The following is a 17,802-nucleotide window of genomic DNA, read 5'->3' as shown; positions in this document are numbered from 1 at the left end:
GTGACCTGCGCCAAGAATGTGCCCAGCTGGGGAGCTGGGAGCCCCACCGCCGGGCCCCTCCAGGTCACCACCACGGCAGTGGCCACTCAAGGGCCCCGCCACTCCCGCTGCGGGGTCCGGGGGTGTGCAATGTTGGGCTCCGCGTCCAGGAAGCCTCTCAGCAGAGAAGGAGGGGCCAGAGACCTTCCAGAACCCACCAACCTTCAGCGTGATTATCTGGTTGGAGCGCAGAGCTGCGTGGGTGCTGCTCAGGTACTCCTGGTTGGGCAGAGGGGGATGAAGGCGGCAGAGACAGGGTGTTGGGCAGAGTGAGAGGGAGGGCCCGGCCTTCAGGAACCGGCCTGGCTCTCGGGGAGACCTGCCACTCCGCCGCACCCTGCTTTCCCACCCTCCTCTGAGTCAACTTACTCTGTCCGTCACCAGGGGTCTCAAATCCACTTCCGCCCCCACCCGAGTTGCTCCAGGGACTGCCTCAGGCCTAAGGCTATGCTTGGCTGCACTCTGTGGCCAGGGTGCTTCTGGAACCTTCCATCACTGCTGTCTTCCCTATCCTGGGGTTGGGCTGAGGGGCAGGATCCTCCTCTCCTGCCCTAAGTGTTCACTCAAGGCCAAGGACACACTGCCTAAGTGTCTGTGGGGAGTTGTCTTTTGTGCTGGGGATGCTGACTTTCTTTCGGGTATCATCACAGTCCTGTGAGCCCATCATTTCAAATAAACACAGCTGACATACTGTCATTGTACTGGGATCAGGATGGCTGGAACACCAGGACCCTGCGCCCTGGAGCACATGCCACAGGGCTCTGTCTGCGCCGCGGACGGCCTGGGTTCCCTAGCCCAGGCCTGGCCCAGGCTTGGCCTCACACCTAACCCCTTCTCTCCTGGTCCAGGCCCACTGTGGCCTCTCTGCTAAGGAATACAGAGGTCAGAGACAGGCATGCCTTCCTGCCAACCGAGTGGCTGGAAGAGGCCAGCCCCTGCTGGCCAGGTCCTCACGGGCCTCTCCAGGGTCGGTCCATCTGAGCTGTGCCTGGTCTGTGCCGGTCTCCGGCCCCTAAGACCCCCGCCCTGGTACCTGCTGGGAAGTGGCGGGTAGCCAAGAGAACCACATGTTTCCGGGCACGAAGAGGCTGTGACAGAGGGTGGCCACCTAGGCAAGCTCTCCTCTCTGTACTTACTGCCCCCGCCTGCTCGAAAGAAACCAGGCCTGTGCCCAAGGCATGCTGGTGCCGGCTCACTGGGCGGCCCTCTCCTGTCCCCAGCATGGTGCCTGTTGTTGGTGCACAGTGAGGACCCCTCTGGGCCCACGGCAGTCTTTCTGGATCTGTATTCGGGAGGGAGCAACCCCAGGTGGTGGGCGGGGAGGAGGCATCTCAGCCTGGAAACCCCCATGCAGCCAGAGGAGGGCTCCCTGTGTCCTCCACAGCCAAGCGGAGACTCTCCCTGATCGGGGACAGTGGCCCCACGCTTTCCCCTTCTCCAGAGTTGGGTCACGTGATGCAACGACAAACCCCAAGCCCCTGATATTTGTCCGGGGAGGCTGTCACACGTGGACACTCGCACGTGAGACACACAAGCTCTCGACGCAGGCAGGGGGTTCACAGACCATCCGAGTCACGGGTGCACAGAGAGGGTGAGGGGCAGGCAGCTGGCGGTCCAGACACATTTGGGAGACTCCACGCACACCCAGCCAGCGACAGAAGGACAGACAGACGGGGACGCTGGAAGTCAGCCCCACGCAAGCGCACACAACGGTCCCTGATCCCCGAGACGGCCAGTGGCGCTGACTCAGCCCATGGCCACCCCCGTGAGCCCTGTCCTGCTGCTGAGCGCAGTGGGCCATAGGCTCCCGTTCCCTAGGCTCTGGGTGCCAGAGAATCAGGGGACATGAGGTGGGTGGGCCTGTGCCTCAGGGAGGGGTCCAAGGGCCCTGCCCAGTTTGGGGGCTCACTTACCCGGTGTGGGTACTCGCCACACTGACCCTGGGGGAGGGAGGGAAGGAAAGGGGTGATTAGGTCCTTGTTGAGGGACCTGCTCCGCAGGGCCCCCAAGACCTATGGACACACAAAGCCTCTCTCCACCGGACAGCCCTGCTGCCCAGGCCCTGGTCTGAGCCCTCTGAGGCAGGAGAGCCACTTCCCGCCCTTGCCCCTGGCTGGCAGCAGGGAAGAAACCCCAGGGTCTGCTGGGAAATCGCCCCAGGGAGGCCCCAGGGCAGATTCATCAACCCACCACCTGCCATCAGCAGAGTCGGAGTTACCACCCACCAGCCTGGACGCAGGCCCCAGGGCTGGGGACGCCTTCTCTAAGCCAAGAGTACCACTGGTGTACAAATCAGTACCTCACATCCCTGCAGGCCCATGGCCAGGGCGTGGCAGGTGGAGGGGCGGAGGAAGGAGCCCCGCAGGGCCAGGCTGGGAGCAGCCCCCTCCGCCAAGATGGAAAGCCACTCAGCTGCCCAGCTACCCAGGGCAGCGTCCTTCCTGTCCCATCCTCTGGGGCCTCAGGGCTCTCCTGGACCCTGTCCACTGAACTCAAGTTTGAAAATGACCATGGCGACCCCTCCCCACTGTTGGAGGCCATGCAGAGGGTGTCCAGCCCCCGCCCCGTGCCTACCTTTTCTCCTTTTTGTCCTTGGGGTCCCTACAGAGAGACGGAAATGAGAGAGTTAGGGATCGAGGCCCAGGACGAAGGGGCCCGAACCTCCCCACGGTGAACCAGGAAGAGGAGGTACCCACCGGCTGTCCGCGGGGACCGGCCAGGCCCTGTGGAGAGGAAACACGCACAGGTCAGTGGGCAGACGCGGAGGGGCGACCTGACACCCACGGCTGGGCGGGCGTTGGGACGGGTTCTGGGCTTCCAGAGGGTCCTGGGGTCCTGAAGGCTGGTCTCAGCCAGCTTCCCTGTGCCTGACCTGTTCCAGGTGGTGTGGGCACGACAGGTGGGCTGTGTCCCCCAGATGCCATTCCTCCAACCACTCGCGCCTCACGGGAGCCCCACGGGGAGAGGCACCCGTGCCAGGTGGCCCTCTGGGAGGTCCCACACAGCATGTGCTGTCTTCTGCCACCGAGCCGGAGGGCTTCAGGGGCACAGGGAGGCCTGGGAGGCCAGTGCTGTGGACCCCGGGGCTTTGGAGAAACCTTGGTCCTGAGGAGGCTGGGGTTGGCCCCTAGCCTGAGCCACGTTCCGTGCTCCAGGGAGGAACTCAAGGGGTCTCGAGGTGTCCTTCAAGGTTGTCTTGTCAAATTCAGGGTCAGGAAAGCCCTGCCTTCCTTGAGGAGGCCCTGGAGAGCAAGGGCCCGGGCGCCTGTGCTTCTGGATAGAGGTGCGGCGCTGGGCACAGGTGCACGTCCCCCTTTCCCTTCACGGATGATCTGCCTCTCTCCGTGACCTGGCAGTGTCTGGGTCCTGGGTCACGAGTGGAGCAAGGAGGGGATCAGACCCTATCTGCCAGGACAGGGGAGCCTGCTGCTGGCTCTCACCCCCACCACCCAGCAGAATCTAGTCCTGCCACCAATTGGTGGGATGGGAGGCAGAACTTGGGAGGCAGGGAGGTAACTGGCTCAGGTGGCCCACTTGCTCTCAACGGCCTGTCAGTCTCTGCTGAGAACTGGCCACTCACTGGGTGTGGGCAGCCCTGGTTCCCTTTAAATGCTCTGCACAAGGTGGAAGGGTCAGGAGGCAGATTGGGCTGAAGTTTGCTTCTCCTCTGTGCCCAACTGGGGCAACTCAGGGCCGAGACTGCAGCGGAAATCAGGTTAAGTGGGAGAGGGGAGTCAGGTTTAGTACAAATGACTGCAGTGGGAGAGGGGAATCAGGCTAAGTACAAATGCCTGATGGGGGAGAGGGGAGTCAGGCTTAGTACAAATGACTGCAGTGGGAGAGGGGAATCAGGCTAAGTACAAATACCTGATGTGGGACAGGGGAGTCAGGCTTAGTACAAATGCCTGATGTGGGAGAGAGGAGTCGGAACCCTCACCCATCTGCCCTCCATGCATGCCATAAGGATCCTGGGCCTGCAGCCACTTCCATAGTCCCTTTCCTGGGCAGTGAGCCCAGGCTGACCCTCCAACCCATCTCAGGAAGGCAAGAAAGTTGGGGTCTTACCATGTCCCCTTTTGGTCCGGGATGGCCCTGGAAGGAGAAGGGAGTGAGTGCCAGGTACACGGTTGGCCATGCAGATGCCCCTGCCCTGCCCCCCACAAGGCTACCCATCCTCAGTACACTGCTGGCTCCTTCCTTTCTCACCTGGTCGCTCCCTTGCTGGCTGGGCCACCCAGTCCCTAACCCCTCACCCCAGCCCTCTCTGGGCCTTACTGGCAGCTGCCTGCTCTTCAGAGGGGAGCCGAGGTGGGACTGGTCTCTGGCTTTGAGGGATGTCTGGTCCAGAGAAATGAGTGGACATGACCACCTTGGGCCTCTGGGCTGCATGGCTTGCTGGCCTGCAGGGCGGGTGGCCAGATCCCCATCTGAGAGGTGGCCAGGCTCTGGCAGAGGTGAGCACACGCGCCAGTACCTTCAGAGCTTGGAGGCTGGGCTCAGCTCTTCCTAGGAGTGGGGAGGAGCCTCCTTCCCCATGAATGTGTGAGGGGACCCAGGCCAGGAGGGGATCAGACCCTATCTGCCACGGAGCAGAGGGAGGAGCCGCAGAGGGGAAGCAGTGTCCCTGTGGACTTGAGCGTGTGGAGGCCTCAGGTGGGGAGGGAGACTGCAACCCAAGGTGAGCAGGAGACGCGTGGGCACTTTGCTGGTACTGGGGGCCGGTGGCAGACTCTTAGGATCACCTGCAGAGCTCTCCGTTCCCCTGCCTGCTGCTGCCCCTTGCCCTGCCCGGGCCACCCAGGAGCATCCCAGGGTCACCAAATTCTATACATGGCTCCTGCTCCCGGAGACCAAGGCCAGCTTGGCCGCTGTGAACCTGTGCTCTGGGGACACCTGCCAGGGTGGGGTGCTCGTACAGATGCCTCCCCTCCCCTTCCCACCAGCAACACTTCCGGCCAGCGATTTTCTTTCTATCAGGAGCATCTTGCAAAGAGTCAGGGTCTTGCAGGAGGATGAATAGGCCCAGGCTGAGTGAGCTAGACCCCACTAGGCGAGGAGACCCCAGCCTGAGAGGGTCCACTTACCGGTTTGCCATCCAGCCCAATGGGACCCTGAAAGCAGAAAAACCAGAGGTCAAGACGGAGCACCCCAGGCCTCTTGCCAAGGAGGCAGCCTGGTGAGGGGGTGGGTGTGTGGGCTCCGCTCCCTTCCCAGGGTTGGGGCCCAGCCCTGCTTGACCGTTTCCTGGTCCTGGGGCCATGGGTAAGCCCAGGCCTCCATGTCCCATCCTGAGAGGGGGACAAGAGTAACAGAGCCTTGCCCAAGGGGCCCTTGTGAGGAGGGATGGGCACTGCCTGTCAGGCAGAAGCCAATGGGTGCCTTGTCACTGATACCAAAGAAGGCTTACCCCAGGTAGGGAGTGGACGCCCGGGTGCTCAGCAGAGTGGCCCAGGGTAGAGGAACTAGCTGCTCCCCTGGTCCTGCCTCTCCGAACCTGTCTAAGGCCCCAGGGGCAGCAGTCAAGGACACTCACACGGCCACCCACGCCCCGTCCTGGGGAGCCTCCTCTGAGTCCCACTGGGGGCCCATCCCCAGGGTGCTTCCCAGTCCACGTCCCGGGGGTCCCACTGGGGCCTTCAGCTTTCGGCTTCCCTGGGTCCTGGTCCTACTGCCCCTTTATTTGCATGTGTATTTATGTTCCTGTCCTGTTCTCCACCAGGACAGGAGCCCAACGCTGAGCTACTCTCCTGGCCAGTGTCTGGGGAAGGTGCAGAAGCGGGTCCTTCAGCACCAGGGTCTGGCGGGGGAGGGCAGCGTCAGGGCTGACTGGCGTGGACAGGGAGTGGCCTGACCAGACCCAGAGCCTACCTGGCACAGCTCACCTGGCCTCCTCACTCACCGGAAATCCAGGAAAGCCTCGGGTGCCTGGCTGGCCCTGCAAAGAACGGGAGCGCGGTGAGGACGGGCCAGGAGGCTGGAGCCGGCCCAGCTCCCCGGCGCCTCTTGGCACCCAACCCTCCATGGCGGCGTGGCCATCTGTGGGACACACTCGCCACATGCATCAGCTGCAGGGAGGACAGAGAACAGTGGAAATGGATCTTCACAGCAAATCCGTGAAGGATAGCGACGCAGGGAGGAAGGCGAGGGCCAGCAGCTCCTGCTTCCAGGAGCTGGGACTTGGCCATGGTGCACTGGCCTCCTAGGTCCAAGGCCTCCACTCCTTTTTATTTACAGCCACTGTTCCCGGCCACTTATCGGGGATGGTTTGGCCAGCAGCAGACCCCTGCCCTTTGGGATGTGTGTCTTCAGACTAGAATCGGTCAGATGGCTCACTCTCGCCTTGCCCTGGCCAGACGCTTCTCCCAGCATCCCTGGGCTCACCCTCCTGGAAATCCGTTCCCCTTTCCCTGGAGGTGCAGGGTGGGGCCCAGAGAGACAGTCCGGCTCAATGGTCAGAGCCCAGTGGCTTGTGGTCAAGCAGGACAAAAGAGAGGTTAGAAGCAGCCCGAGGCCGTGAGACGCCCAGCTGGGAGGCTGGTCAGGAGGTCAGCGAGAACTACACAACTGGAACCCCCTCACGTGTTCTCAAGAGCCACCCGAGCTCCCCTAACTCCTTCCAGGTGTCCTCCGGCTCTGCCCGCTGGACCGTTTAGTTTCCTCTCCTGCCTCTGCCTCCCACCACTGTCTGCCCAGCCACCCTGCTCACTTGCCTTTCCCAGAAAACACCTGCCCAGCTCTCTGCTTGGGGTTGCCCTTGGCTTAGATGGTCACAGTCCTTCCCAGGAATGGGCTTTTGAGTCTGGGGCACTGAGTTTTAATCCTGCCTCTACCAACCATGGCTGGGTGACTCTGAGCAAGTTGTCTAACCTCCCTGAGCCTCGTCTGTAGAATGGAGATAACCGTATAAACTCAGAGTCACAGAAATACATTCCATGATATTTGTAAATCAAAATGGTAGCCATGCTCACTGGATTTTTGTTGAATTGACCTGAATGGACAGGTACCAGAATAAAGCAAGGTTGCTTTGACGCTCAACAGATCTGGGTTTCAGTGGATGTTTGTCCTGTCAAGTAGTTCCAGAATCAAGACTTCTTTGGATGCGTCGGCTGTGACCCTGAAATATCTCCAGGCTGCCTGGATCCTCTGACAGGAGTGTCCAGAGACCTCTGCTCAGGGTACACGGAGGCCACCCTGGCTGGGTAGGGTGGGGCCCTGCCTGCCATGTCAGTGTGCTTGCTGGTCCAGCAGGGAGCAAGCTGAAATCTCCTGCAGGCTCAGGATGGACTTGTGGCCGGCACCCAAGGGACAAGAGGGAGGAGATGCCACTCAGATGTCAGAAGGGCCCTCGGTTTTTCTCCTCTCAAGGATAAATGATGCTAAGAATAGCCCTGAGGAGAAACCCCGGAAACCAAGCAATGTAATCTCCGAAGCCTCGCAGCGTAAACTCTGTAAACTATTCTGAACGCTGAGAGAGGCCCGAAGAAAAGGTCAGGAGGAGAGGATTCCAAGAAACGTCTTCAGGGCTCATCCTGGATAATGTTTACGTGGTAGGGATAATCACACGGTTTCCTAATGACAGAGCTGGCCCTGCGAGCAGGACACAGCTCTCCAGCCCAGGGCCAAGCCCACCCCAACCAGGCCTTTTTCAGGGATTTTGGTAAGAATGACCAAATGGAAACTGGGACTCTACTTCCCGGAGATGTTGGGCCTGCGGAAGGCACTTAAGGAGACTTGGAACTGAGTTTTAATTTATATCTTCTCAATTATATACTAAGCTGAGACATTTCTTCCAATTTTTTTCCCCTTTTTTTCTATTTTTGGTACTGAGGACTGAACCCAGGCCTTGCACATACTGGGCAGCCTCTCTACACTGAGCGTCCCCTCCTTTCTCTCTCTCTTTTTAATTTTGAGACAGGGTCTCACTAAGTTACCCAGGCTGGACTTGAACTTGGCATCCTCCTGCCTCAGCCTCCCAAGTGGGTGCCACCGAGCCAGGCATCTCTTCCAGTGTTCCTTGACCAGTCCTATTTCAGGTCAGTGAGCTGCCTGTTTGTATTCTTCACATATGTATATAAAGTTTTAGATAGGATCTCACTATGTTGCTCAGGCTGGCCTTGAACTCCTGCTCAAGCCACCTCCTCCTGCCTCAGCCTCTCCAGTAGCTGGGATGACAGGCGCAGGCCAGCGCACCCAAATTTTAATAGTATTTTCTACTGGGTTGTTTACCTTTTATCTCTTTGTCAAGAATATTAACTCTCTCTTTTCTTTTTTTTCCAGTAACTGGGGATTGAACCCAGAGATGCTTACCCACTGAGACACATCTCCAGTACTTTATTTTTAACTTTGAGACAGAATCTCACTAAGTTGCTTACTAAATTTCTGAGGCTGGCCTTGAACTTGAGATCCTCCTGCCTCAGCCTCCCCAACTGCTGGGATTACAGGCGTGCACCACCATGCCTGGCTGAGAATAATAACTCTTTAATAGTCGGATGTGTTGCAAATACTTTCTAACTCTCCTTTGTATTGGACTTTGTTTATGGCATATTTTCTTCCACATTCTAAATTACTAATGTTTGCCCGTAACTTTGGGTTTAATGTTACGTTTCTAAAGAGTCATAAAGCATTCATTCATGCTTTGTCCTCATAAGTTGTGGTTTATGTTTTACATCTAAGTACTTTATTCATCCTATCATTTCTCCTGATATAAGGAGTGGGGTAGAGATTCATCTATTTAAAAGCAGAACTTCTTCAGTTTACCTGCCAGTGGCCCCAGCCCCACTTCCTGAACGCCTCCTTTCTCTTGCTACTCTGAAATGAAGCCCTATCATGTACCAAATCCCAGATGCATTCGCCTCTATGTCTGGTCTCCTCTTTCTGTCCTACCCATTTGTTTCGATCGTTCTGCTTTTATGATACATTTTGATATCTAGTAGAACAATGACTCCCCTCCTTCTCCACCCCCTCGCCCCACTTCCCAGAATTTTCCTGACATTCTTCCAAGCTTAATTTTTTTTCTGAATGAAATTCAATGTTTCACTGGAAGCCCAGCCTCATACAATGTTCACTGGGACGAGGAGCGCCTTAAAGGGTTAGATAACAGATCTGCTTGCAGATGAATTTGTACATTAGCATTATCCCTTCCATCCAAGAACGAGGGAGACGGACTTTGCATAGGTCTCTGCAATCTCCTCCCCTAATTCAAGGCCAGGACAGACAGGGAGCCCAGGGGGCCTCACCTTCTGAAAGTGGACCCCTTCCTGGTCTTTCTTTGTGGGGCAGAGTAACATAGGCGAGAAGTTCTGTCTGGCAAGAGCCTACGGGGAAGTCTCCTTCCTTCTCCTATTTGATGCCCCAAAGAGGGTCAGTCCTGTATCTGCCTGGGGCCTGCCTCCACATCAGAGCTGACCAACCCCACCTTGTGGTTCCTGGGGACCACTGGATCCCTGATGGGGCTCAGGGGGCAGGAGAGGAGCACACTGCTTGCACCCCATGGCCGATGCCTGTGGTGAGAATCCTCTCACGGTGGCCAGTTTTGAGCTATCGATGTGAGGTCACCAGACCCCACTGGGAGGAGGGACAGATGGAGGGCTGAGGAGTCACCGGGGCTCCAGCACAGCACCCTGCACCCTGAGCCTCCAGCAGCCCGTGCCCGGTTCCCTCCCCCATGTCCTGAGGACACCTCGATACTTCCTGCTCCAGGGAAACTCATCCCCCTGGCTGCAAGCGCATCCTGTGCGCATCCTGTGTGCCTCCTTCTCCCTCAAGCCCCACTCTGCTATCACAAAATTCATCAACTCCACCTCTGAAATGTCCCTAGGTCCACCCCTGCCAGAGCCACCGACTCGGCTCCAGTTCAGGCCTTGGGGACTGTGGCACCTTCCAGTCTCCACACGCAGCCTCCTCTGAGCAGCTCCCTCAGGAGCCGGGAGGAGCAGGCTGTCCTGACCGCACATCAGATGGTGTCCCTCGTCGGGTCACTCAAGCCGAGGGCTCCCCACTGCCTTTCCACTGCCCTCGGGGTGCAGCTCTGGCTCCCGAACCTGGTATTGGACTCCCTGCAACCAGGCCCACTGGCCTCGCCCCCTGGCCTTGCCACCTGGCCTCTCACCAGCGTGCCCCGGCTCTCCTCCAGAAAGGCTTTCCTCTCTTCAGGTTCTAGGTGCTTCTCCAGGTTCGGGCTGAGCACTCCTCCCGGGCCGCGAGCGCCGTGCCTGGGTAACCTCTGCAAGTCCTCCAGCAGATTAGTTACCCCATCCTCCCTGAAGCCTTTCTTGCCTCGATCAGCCCAGGTCCAGTGCTCCCTCCACGTCCCCACAGCTCCCTGACTCTTCCCTGAGCACTTCCCGTCTGAACTGCAATGGTTGATGGGAGTGCTGGGCTCTCCGAGGGCCTGGAGGGACAGGTGGGCCACGGGCAGGGTCCCACTGTCTACCTGGCACCTGGGTTCCTAACGGGGATGCTCAGCAGGCATGTCTTCCTGGCCAGGAGCGGCTCCCTGGGGAAGGGAGTGAGAAGCTTAGGTCCCCCTCCAGGCCTCCGAGGAGCAGCTGGGGGCTCGGGAGCCCTGTGAGACAGGGTATCCCCTGACCTGGCAGATGACCTGCCCGGCCCCGCTGCGGAACAGGCTCTCAGGAGCCCTCGCGCCCAGACACTCTGCTCTGGCCGCTGGCCTGACCGGAACGTGAACAATCCTTCCACAGGTTCCCCCTTTGCTCAGACCATTCATCAAGCTCCAGGGGACGGGGCAGGTGGCCCTGGGAGTGGCAAGAGTGCTTCTGATTAGCAGCGTGTGTCCTGGGCCCTTCCTGGCTGAGTGGAAGGCCACGTGTTTCCATCACCCCCAGCTGCTGCCTCGGACTTGCTCACGACCTCGGTCCTGACAAGGAGCAGACCCTCTCTCCCCCTCCCCTGCTCTCCCCAGCCCAGGGCAGCAGGAGGCGCTGAAGGGTGGTCCCTGCAGCCTGGTGAGGACTCGGCCAGGGCGGCCCAGGCACCCTGGTGACGGCCACCCACACAGGCCAATGTTGAAAGACCGTGGGCTTGGTCAGGACTCCTGGGGCCAGAAAGCCTTTCCTAGCACCAACTCGGGCACCCGCAGGGCCAAGGTTTTGTCCTGAGGGTGAAGGCCCTGTGTGTATGTTGGTGCCTCCTAGGAGGGAGGCCGGCCTGGCCAAACCCCGGCCCCAGCGCTCATGGCCCCGGGAGTGCCTGGGCGAGTCTGGTCTCCTTCTGGAAAATGGGCTGATGAGGCTGCCTGCGCCAGAGGACTAAGGAGGCCCAGGAAGTGACCGGTGCCAGGAGAGGGACGTCACCTCTGTCACTGCAGAAGGTGCTTCTCCCGGCCGGATTCAAAGCTGGCGTGGTCGTCTATTCCCTCCTGGCCTCCCGCCTGCGGGGCCTGAGCACACGCTGCAGAGGGGAGCCTCGCACGGCCCTGAGGTAGCCTCTCAGGGTTTGCTGAGGGGACGGCAGAGGACCCCCACCTGAGCCACGCAGCAGAGCACCTGTGGTCCTAGCAGGAGCAGGCAGCAGCGGTGGCCTCAGGGTGGGCCTGTCCTGTGTTCCTCCTCGGTCCCACTATCAGGCCCACCCCAGGATCCATCCTCCACGCCAGACCCGGGGACTGTCTTCTTTCTTAGGACCTTCCCGTCACATGCCTGGGCTACTCAGGAGTCACACCACCATGGCTGGCTGATCACCCCCAGGGTGGCCGCTGTCTAGCTGTGCCTCTCTGTGCCCTGGTTTTCTTATCTGAAAAGTGGAGGTAAAACAGTTCTTACCTCTTGAGGTTCTTTTTTTTTTTTGGTGCTGGGGATTGAACTCCACCACTGAGCACACCCCCAGCCCTATTTTGTATTTTACTTAGAGACAGGGTCTCACTGAGCTTAGGGCCTCACTAAGTTGCTAAGGCTGCTTTGAACTCTCGATCCTCCTGCCTCAGCCTCCCAAGCTGCTGGGATTACAGGCGTCGTCACCGTGCCTGGTGAGGTTCTTGTGTGAGACTTAAGTGAGGTCATACGTGTGACAGTCTCGAGATACTGCCACAGACTAGTGTCACTCCCCACCATGACTATGTGGGCGGAGTCCAGAAGAAAGCTAGTTGAGGACAAGGGTCCTCCTCCAGGTCATCCTCCAGCTGCCTCCAGCCCAGGCCCTGCTCCTCCTCTGCCCCTGCTCTTGCCCTCTGGGGTCTCCAAGCCGTCTGACTGGCTCGGCCTCTCGGCTCCCCGCCCTTGGCTCGGCCCAGCCCTGGGGGGCCTCCTGCCCTGGGTATATCTTGGTGCTATGTTTCCTGACCCTTCTCCCTTGCCCATGGTAGGAGAGGCGCCCGCTCTGCCCTGGCTGTCTTTGTTGAGGGCAGGACTGCGGGCCGGCTGGGCTTCACCCTCCTCTGCTGGGTCCTGACCCTCTCTGCGCACGGGAGCTCAGGAAGATAGCAGTGTGACATGGAGCCGCCTGCTGCCACCTGAACGCCTGGGCACCAAGCCCTTTCCCCTCCCCGGGCCTCAGTTTCCCTTTTGGAGAGGACCGTGCTGGACCACATCTGGGGTCCCGCGACTGCAACCCCACGACACTCGGTGCTCTTCTGGAAGCCCCTGGGTGGCACTGTGGGAACGGCAGCCGCCCTCCTTCCCAGGCCACGCTCTGCAGGCTCCCTCGCCCACGTCCCCCTGGTCCCCAAGGAAGCGCGTCCCAGGGAACGCCACACTGATTTTCCCAAGCTCTGCAGAGTCCCTGCTGATGAACACGCAGGAGCCAGCGCTGCCCCAGAAGGAGCCCGAGGGCGGACGGTGGACGAGGCTCCTCCAAGGCCAGGAGGACCTCGGACTTGGCTTCTGGGGACCCGGCGGCCTTGCTCCCGGGAGAGCTGGCGCACCCACCCAGCGGGTGGCTTGGAACGGCAGGGCCGCCCGAGCCGCGGGTTTGTGGCTGGGCGCGGACTCCAAGCCTCCCGGGCTGCGACGGAGGTATATTTAGTCAGGCCGCTTTCCCTCATGTCCACAGCAGCCCGAGGCCGGCAGCACTGACCGCTCACATGCGGCTGCCGCACCCAGGGACCCGGCCAAGCCTCACCCTCCCCAGTCCCCTCGAGACCTTTTCCACCACCTCTCCCATCCCCCACGCCTCCCCAAAGAGCAGCAACTTACAGGGGGGCCACGGGGACCGATGATGGACATCCCGGCATCTCCAGGGGCACCCTGTGGGGAAGGAAGAGGGGAGAGGAGCGTGGGGCAGGGGCGGAGAGGAGTGGGGCGAAGGAGACAAAAGAGAGGCGCTGGCAGGTGGGGGGGTGGGAGGCCAGAGCCCAGAGGACAAGGGAATGGGGGAGGCCAGAGTGTAGAGGACAAGGGAATGGGAGAGGCCAGAGTGTAGAGGACAAGGGAATGGGAGAGGCCAGAGTGTAGAGGACAAGGGAATGGGAGAGGCCAGAGTGTAGAGGACAAGGGAATGGGGGAGGCCAGAGTGTAGAGTTCAAGGGAAAGGGAGGCATGAAGGGAGTGAATGGAAGGTTCAGGATGGGTTGAGAACAGCCGCAGGAAGCAGCAGAGATGAGAAGAGACGTGGGCGAGGTGTGGGGTGCAGAGGAAAGGGGGAAGGGGAAGGGCATGGCCAGCAAGAGGGACACAGGGAAGGGGCAGGTCAGCCATGGCTGTCCAGGCCCCCAGGCCTCGCCACATCTCAGAGCCCCCAGGTCTTCCTCCCTGTCCACCCCTAAATACCTATCTGGCGGCAGACCTTGCCATGGGTGGACAGAGCCCTGCCCTGAGCGTGGTCTGCGAGAACAGGTGACGCCCACTAACCACCTGCGCCCAGCAGCGCCCAGACTGAAAGGTGGAGGGGCTTGAACCCTCTAGGCCTGGTTTGAGAACGCCACGGGGGCTGAGGCTGGGGCACACTTCAGCCCTGCGAGATGGCGGGTGCTGTGTGTGTGTGCGCATGTGCGCGAGGCAGAGGAGGAAGGCTGTGTGGAGCGGCACGGAGAGGCCGGGGCAGCTCTGGCAAGGAGGCCGAGACCATGCCCTGCTGCGAGGAGGCAGGAAGCCCCGTCCCTCCAGGAAGAGGGAAGGGGAGTGACAAGGCCCAGGGCCTGAGTTCAAGGTCTTGCCGTGCCGGGCAAGGTGCAGAAACCAGAGCCCATAGGCTGCACGGGAACAGCAGTGCTGAGTGCCAGGCAGCCCGGGGGACAGGGAGGAATGCGTTTGGAACAGCGTCCTGCTCCTGCACAGCGAGGGAGATCACACCGGGCAGCGTAGCATGGTGGTTAAGAGCCGAATGCTTGGGTTTGAAGGCCAGCTCTGCTTCTCCCCAGCGGGGTGACCTGGGGCAGGCTGGTCTACGGCAGGAGTGAGCGCGCCTGTCCCGTAGAGCTGACGGGGACACTTCACGCACGAAGCGGCAGAGTGCTTAAAACAACGCCTGGTTCACAAAGGGCCTGTGCCTTTCTCCTGGCCATGGTCCCCCTGCCAGGCGGGACCACAGTCTCCGTGCGTGCGTCTGGAGGACAGCAGAGCCTGGCGGTCAGGGGCATGCTGGCATCCTCTCCAGCTCTGACACTCTCTAGCTGTGTGATCTCGGGCATGTGACTTGGCCTCTCTGCTCTCAGGTACACGGGGTTGTGTCAGTGACACAAACACTTAAAGTGGGTCCTGACTCGGCGTGCTTCACACACGGTAGCTGCTGTTATTATTATTACCATCGTTATTTTGGAGCCCGGAGGCTCGACTGAGGAAATACCTCCCATGGAGTCGGGAAGGGCGGAGCTCGGCTCCTGGAGGTTTGGCTTCTAGACCCTGCTGGTCACTATGGCTGAGGGACCTGGGGCAGCCCCAGCCCTTCTCTGTCAAATGAGCTGGTTGGACAGGGTGTGTCCTGAAGTTTCTCAAGGGTGCACCAGGGCCGGGTTCCTGGGCTCTGGCTCCCTAGGGGCTCCTCTCTAGATCCCCAGGGCCCCCCGGGGGCATTTCCAGCCACACAACAGCGATGAGCTGGCCTCCTTGCCTTGGAGAAAGGTGACAGCCTGGCAGGGACTCAGAGCCACCAGGCCCCGTGAAGTCACAATGACAGGGCAGGGAGACGCGCTCCACCAGGAGGGCTGGGGTGGTGGCCCGGGAACCCCAAGACTGGGGCTTGAGGGCGCGGAAGCTGTTAGGAAGCTGGCGACCAGGACAGGCCTGCTGCAGGCTCTGCGGGGGAGTGTGGCAGGGAGGCTGGGAGGCGGCGCTGTCGGGGACCCTTCCCTACCACCAAGAGTCTGCCGGAACCCGCGGCCGGGTGGGGCGGACGGGGCAAGTGAGGACTCACCTTCTCGCCTGGTTGGCCCTTCACTCCCTGGGCAGCCACAGGTGACACGGCATAGGGACGAGGGGGAGGAGAGAGAGCAAGAAGGTGAGAGACAGGCAGGAACGCCCATCATGGCACAGCCAACAAACGAGATCACCGTGAAATAAGAAACAGCAAAATGCAGATGCTGACACGCGACACGTCCCCCGCCAAGAAGCCACGCTTGTGGAAGCACACGGCCTCACCCCTGCTCCCGGCCCGGCTGGCCGCTCCAGATGACCGCAGTGAACAGCGCCTGGGGCGGCAGGAGGTCCTTTCCAAGGACGTGCATGTGTGAGTGATCGCGTGTGCGTGGGTGTGTGTGAATGTGAGCATGAGTGTGTGCGTGTGAGTGTGCATGTGTGTGCAGAGCGTGTGTGTGTGAGTGTGCATGTGCATGTGTGTGAGTGTGCATGTGCATGTTTGCGAGTGTGAGTGTGTGTGCATGAGTGTGTGAGAGAGAGAGAACACGAGACCCAATGCAGGTCAGTAGGTCTGCCAAGCAGCCATGACCCAACTGGCCGAGTCACTGGGAGGTGGAGGTGGGGCAGTTTCCCAAGAATGTGCTGTGGTGGGCTTCAGGAGCTTTGAAGGCCCAGTTGGTGACCAGGTACCAAGCTCTGCCAGCCTAGGCAAACCCAGAACCATTAGGATTGGCCAGGCCAGGTGGAACAAGGAGGCAGAGGGACATCGGTGGACACACACATCTGCAAGTCTGGGTGGGTCGGCATGCAGAGAAAGCTGGGGGGTTGGCCAAGCGTCCCCTATAACACAGTGACCAGAGGATGGCTAGCCCAGATCCGCCCTGCTCCCGACAAGCCAATGGTGCCCCCTCTGGTGAAGCCTGGTAACGACGCGGGAATTTCACAAGCTGTCCTTAATCAGGAGGCTCATGCCAGGACCCCTAGTGGGCTGCCAAATGGGCCCATGGTCACTTTAAAATAGCACAGGCAGTGTGACGCCCCAAAGTGTCATGAAAGTAGCCTTGCCCAGAAGGAAGTGGGAGGCCTCCTGTGGTCCCACCTCTCCCCACTGCTGTGGGTCAAGATAAACTCAGAGGGGCACTTCCTGCGGGAGGGCGGGCAGATGGCATCAGGGCCCAAGGAGGAATGCAGGAAGGCGGAGGCAGAGGCAGGAGTGCCACTGTGTATTTTGCAGCCCTCCCTTCAGGCAGCCCCTACACACGGGGTGTGGCCCCTAACAGCAAGCCCAGGACAGAGGCTGCAGGACAGTTTCCCTGCTCAGTTCAGGACCCAGAGACTGCTTGGGTGGACTCAGGGTTTAGCAGTTAGAGACGGAAGCAGAGTGCCGGGGCCAGGCGGAGGCGACAGTGTTCTGGTCTGGGATAGTGGGAGAGCTTTGAGGTGGCCCAGGGCTGCCAACTCCCATTCCTTGACAGACAGGCTGGGGCGGGCCCGGGGAACCCACAGCCGCCAGGCATGGAATACTTGCCCTGAACCCTGGACTGTCTCAGGCCCTGGCGGCTTCGGCCCCAGGACCAGACCCTCCTTAGAGCTGTGGCACTGTGGGCGCATTGCCAGGGTCAAGAGTCTGGAGTAGGACTGTCCAGGTTCAAGTCCCTCCTCAGCCACTTCCTGACTGTGTGACCTTGAGAAAGACATTTAACTTCTAGGACTCCGTTTTCTCATCTGGAAAATGGGAATGGCAGTGATGGCCGCCTCATGCAGTTCTCGTGAGGACCGAATGAGCTAATAACGCGTGTGAAGCCCTGGCACAAGGCCCAGCATGGAGTCAGCGCTGGCCTTGTCCCCCAAGCTCACACCAGGCATGCAAATGCCACAAGGATGCCAGAGCCATGCCCAAGGCAATCCCAGCCCAGGAGGCGAGGTTCAGAGGCAAAGCCAGGAAGGACACAGGGGTGGAGGAGGGGAAGCGTCTGGGGAGCCAGGCTGGAGGCTGAGGCGGGGCTGCTGGGGAGTTAGGAATCAGATGCCTGGTCCTAGACCAGGCTGTGCGGCCGGAGGCTGGTGCAGGGCCATCACTTCCCAGGCTGCGGCCTTTCCTGCCCTCTGGAGACCAGCATCTGGTGCCAGGACCTTGGGGCCTGCTGCCAGCCTTTCCATTTCTGGGAAACCCTCTCCCTTTACTCCGTCCTCATCTCCTGTCTCTGTCTTCATTTTTCAGCAGGAGACATTAAATATTTCCACGCCCAGCCTCCTGGTGAGGCTCTGGAGGCACCGCCTGGAAGCAGGCCCTGTCTTCAACATCTTTGAGTGAGTCTCCCTCTACCCAAGAAACTTCTGGAAACTTTGGTCCTCCTGGGGGTTGGAGGCAGGAACAGCTGTAAATCTGAGGGTGAGCTGCTGTCCTCGAGGAGGGGAGTGGAGTCCTCCCAATGTAGAGGCTCAGCCTCACCCTGTCACCCAGGAGGTGATCCACAAAGAGCTTTGTTGGTGCAACTTTTGGGGATTTTTTTTTCTC

At 60.1% G+C, this 17,802-nt stretch overlaps 1 protein-coding gene across 1 annotated transcript in view; it reads right to left on the bottom strand.

Annotated features, from left to right (window-relative positions):
• Nucleotides 1-17,802, bottom strand: part of Col13a1 (collagen type XIII alpha 1 chain) — a 140,494-nt gene that overhangs the window by 55,770 nt on the left and 66,922 nt on the right. Inside the window, exons 6-13 of the mRNA XM_047553785.1 lie at nt 15,343-15,369; nt 13,188-13,238; nt 5,939-5,974; nt 5,124-5,150; nt 4,105-4,131; nt 2,736-2,762; nt 2,614-2,640; nt 1,953-1,979 (exon numbers count right to left, since the gene is read on the bottom strand). Coding sequence (XP_047409741.1) covers nt 1,953-1,979; nt 2,614-2,640; nt 2,736-2,762; nt 4,105-4,131; nt 5,124-5,150; nt 5,939-5,974; nt 13,188-13,238; nt 15,343-15,369 — 249 coding nt within the window. The remainder of the gene's footprint in view (nt 1-1,952; nt 1,980-2,613; nt 2,641-2,735; nt 2,763-4,104; nt 4,132-5,123; nt 5,151-5,938; nt 5,975-13,187; nt 13,239-15,342; nt 15,370-17,802) is intronic.

This window comes from Sciurus carolinensis, chromosome 5 (assembly GCF_902686445.1).
Source record: "Sciurus carolinensis chromosome 5, mSciCar1.2, whole genome shotgun sequence".
Taxonomy (NCBI): Eukaryota; Metazoa; Chordata; class Mammalia; order Rodentia; family Sciuridae; genus Sciurus; species Sciurus carolinensis.
This window is presented reverse-complemented; position numbering and strand designations above follow the sequence as displayed.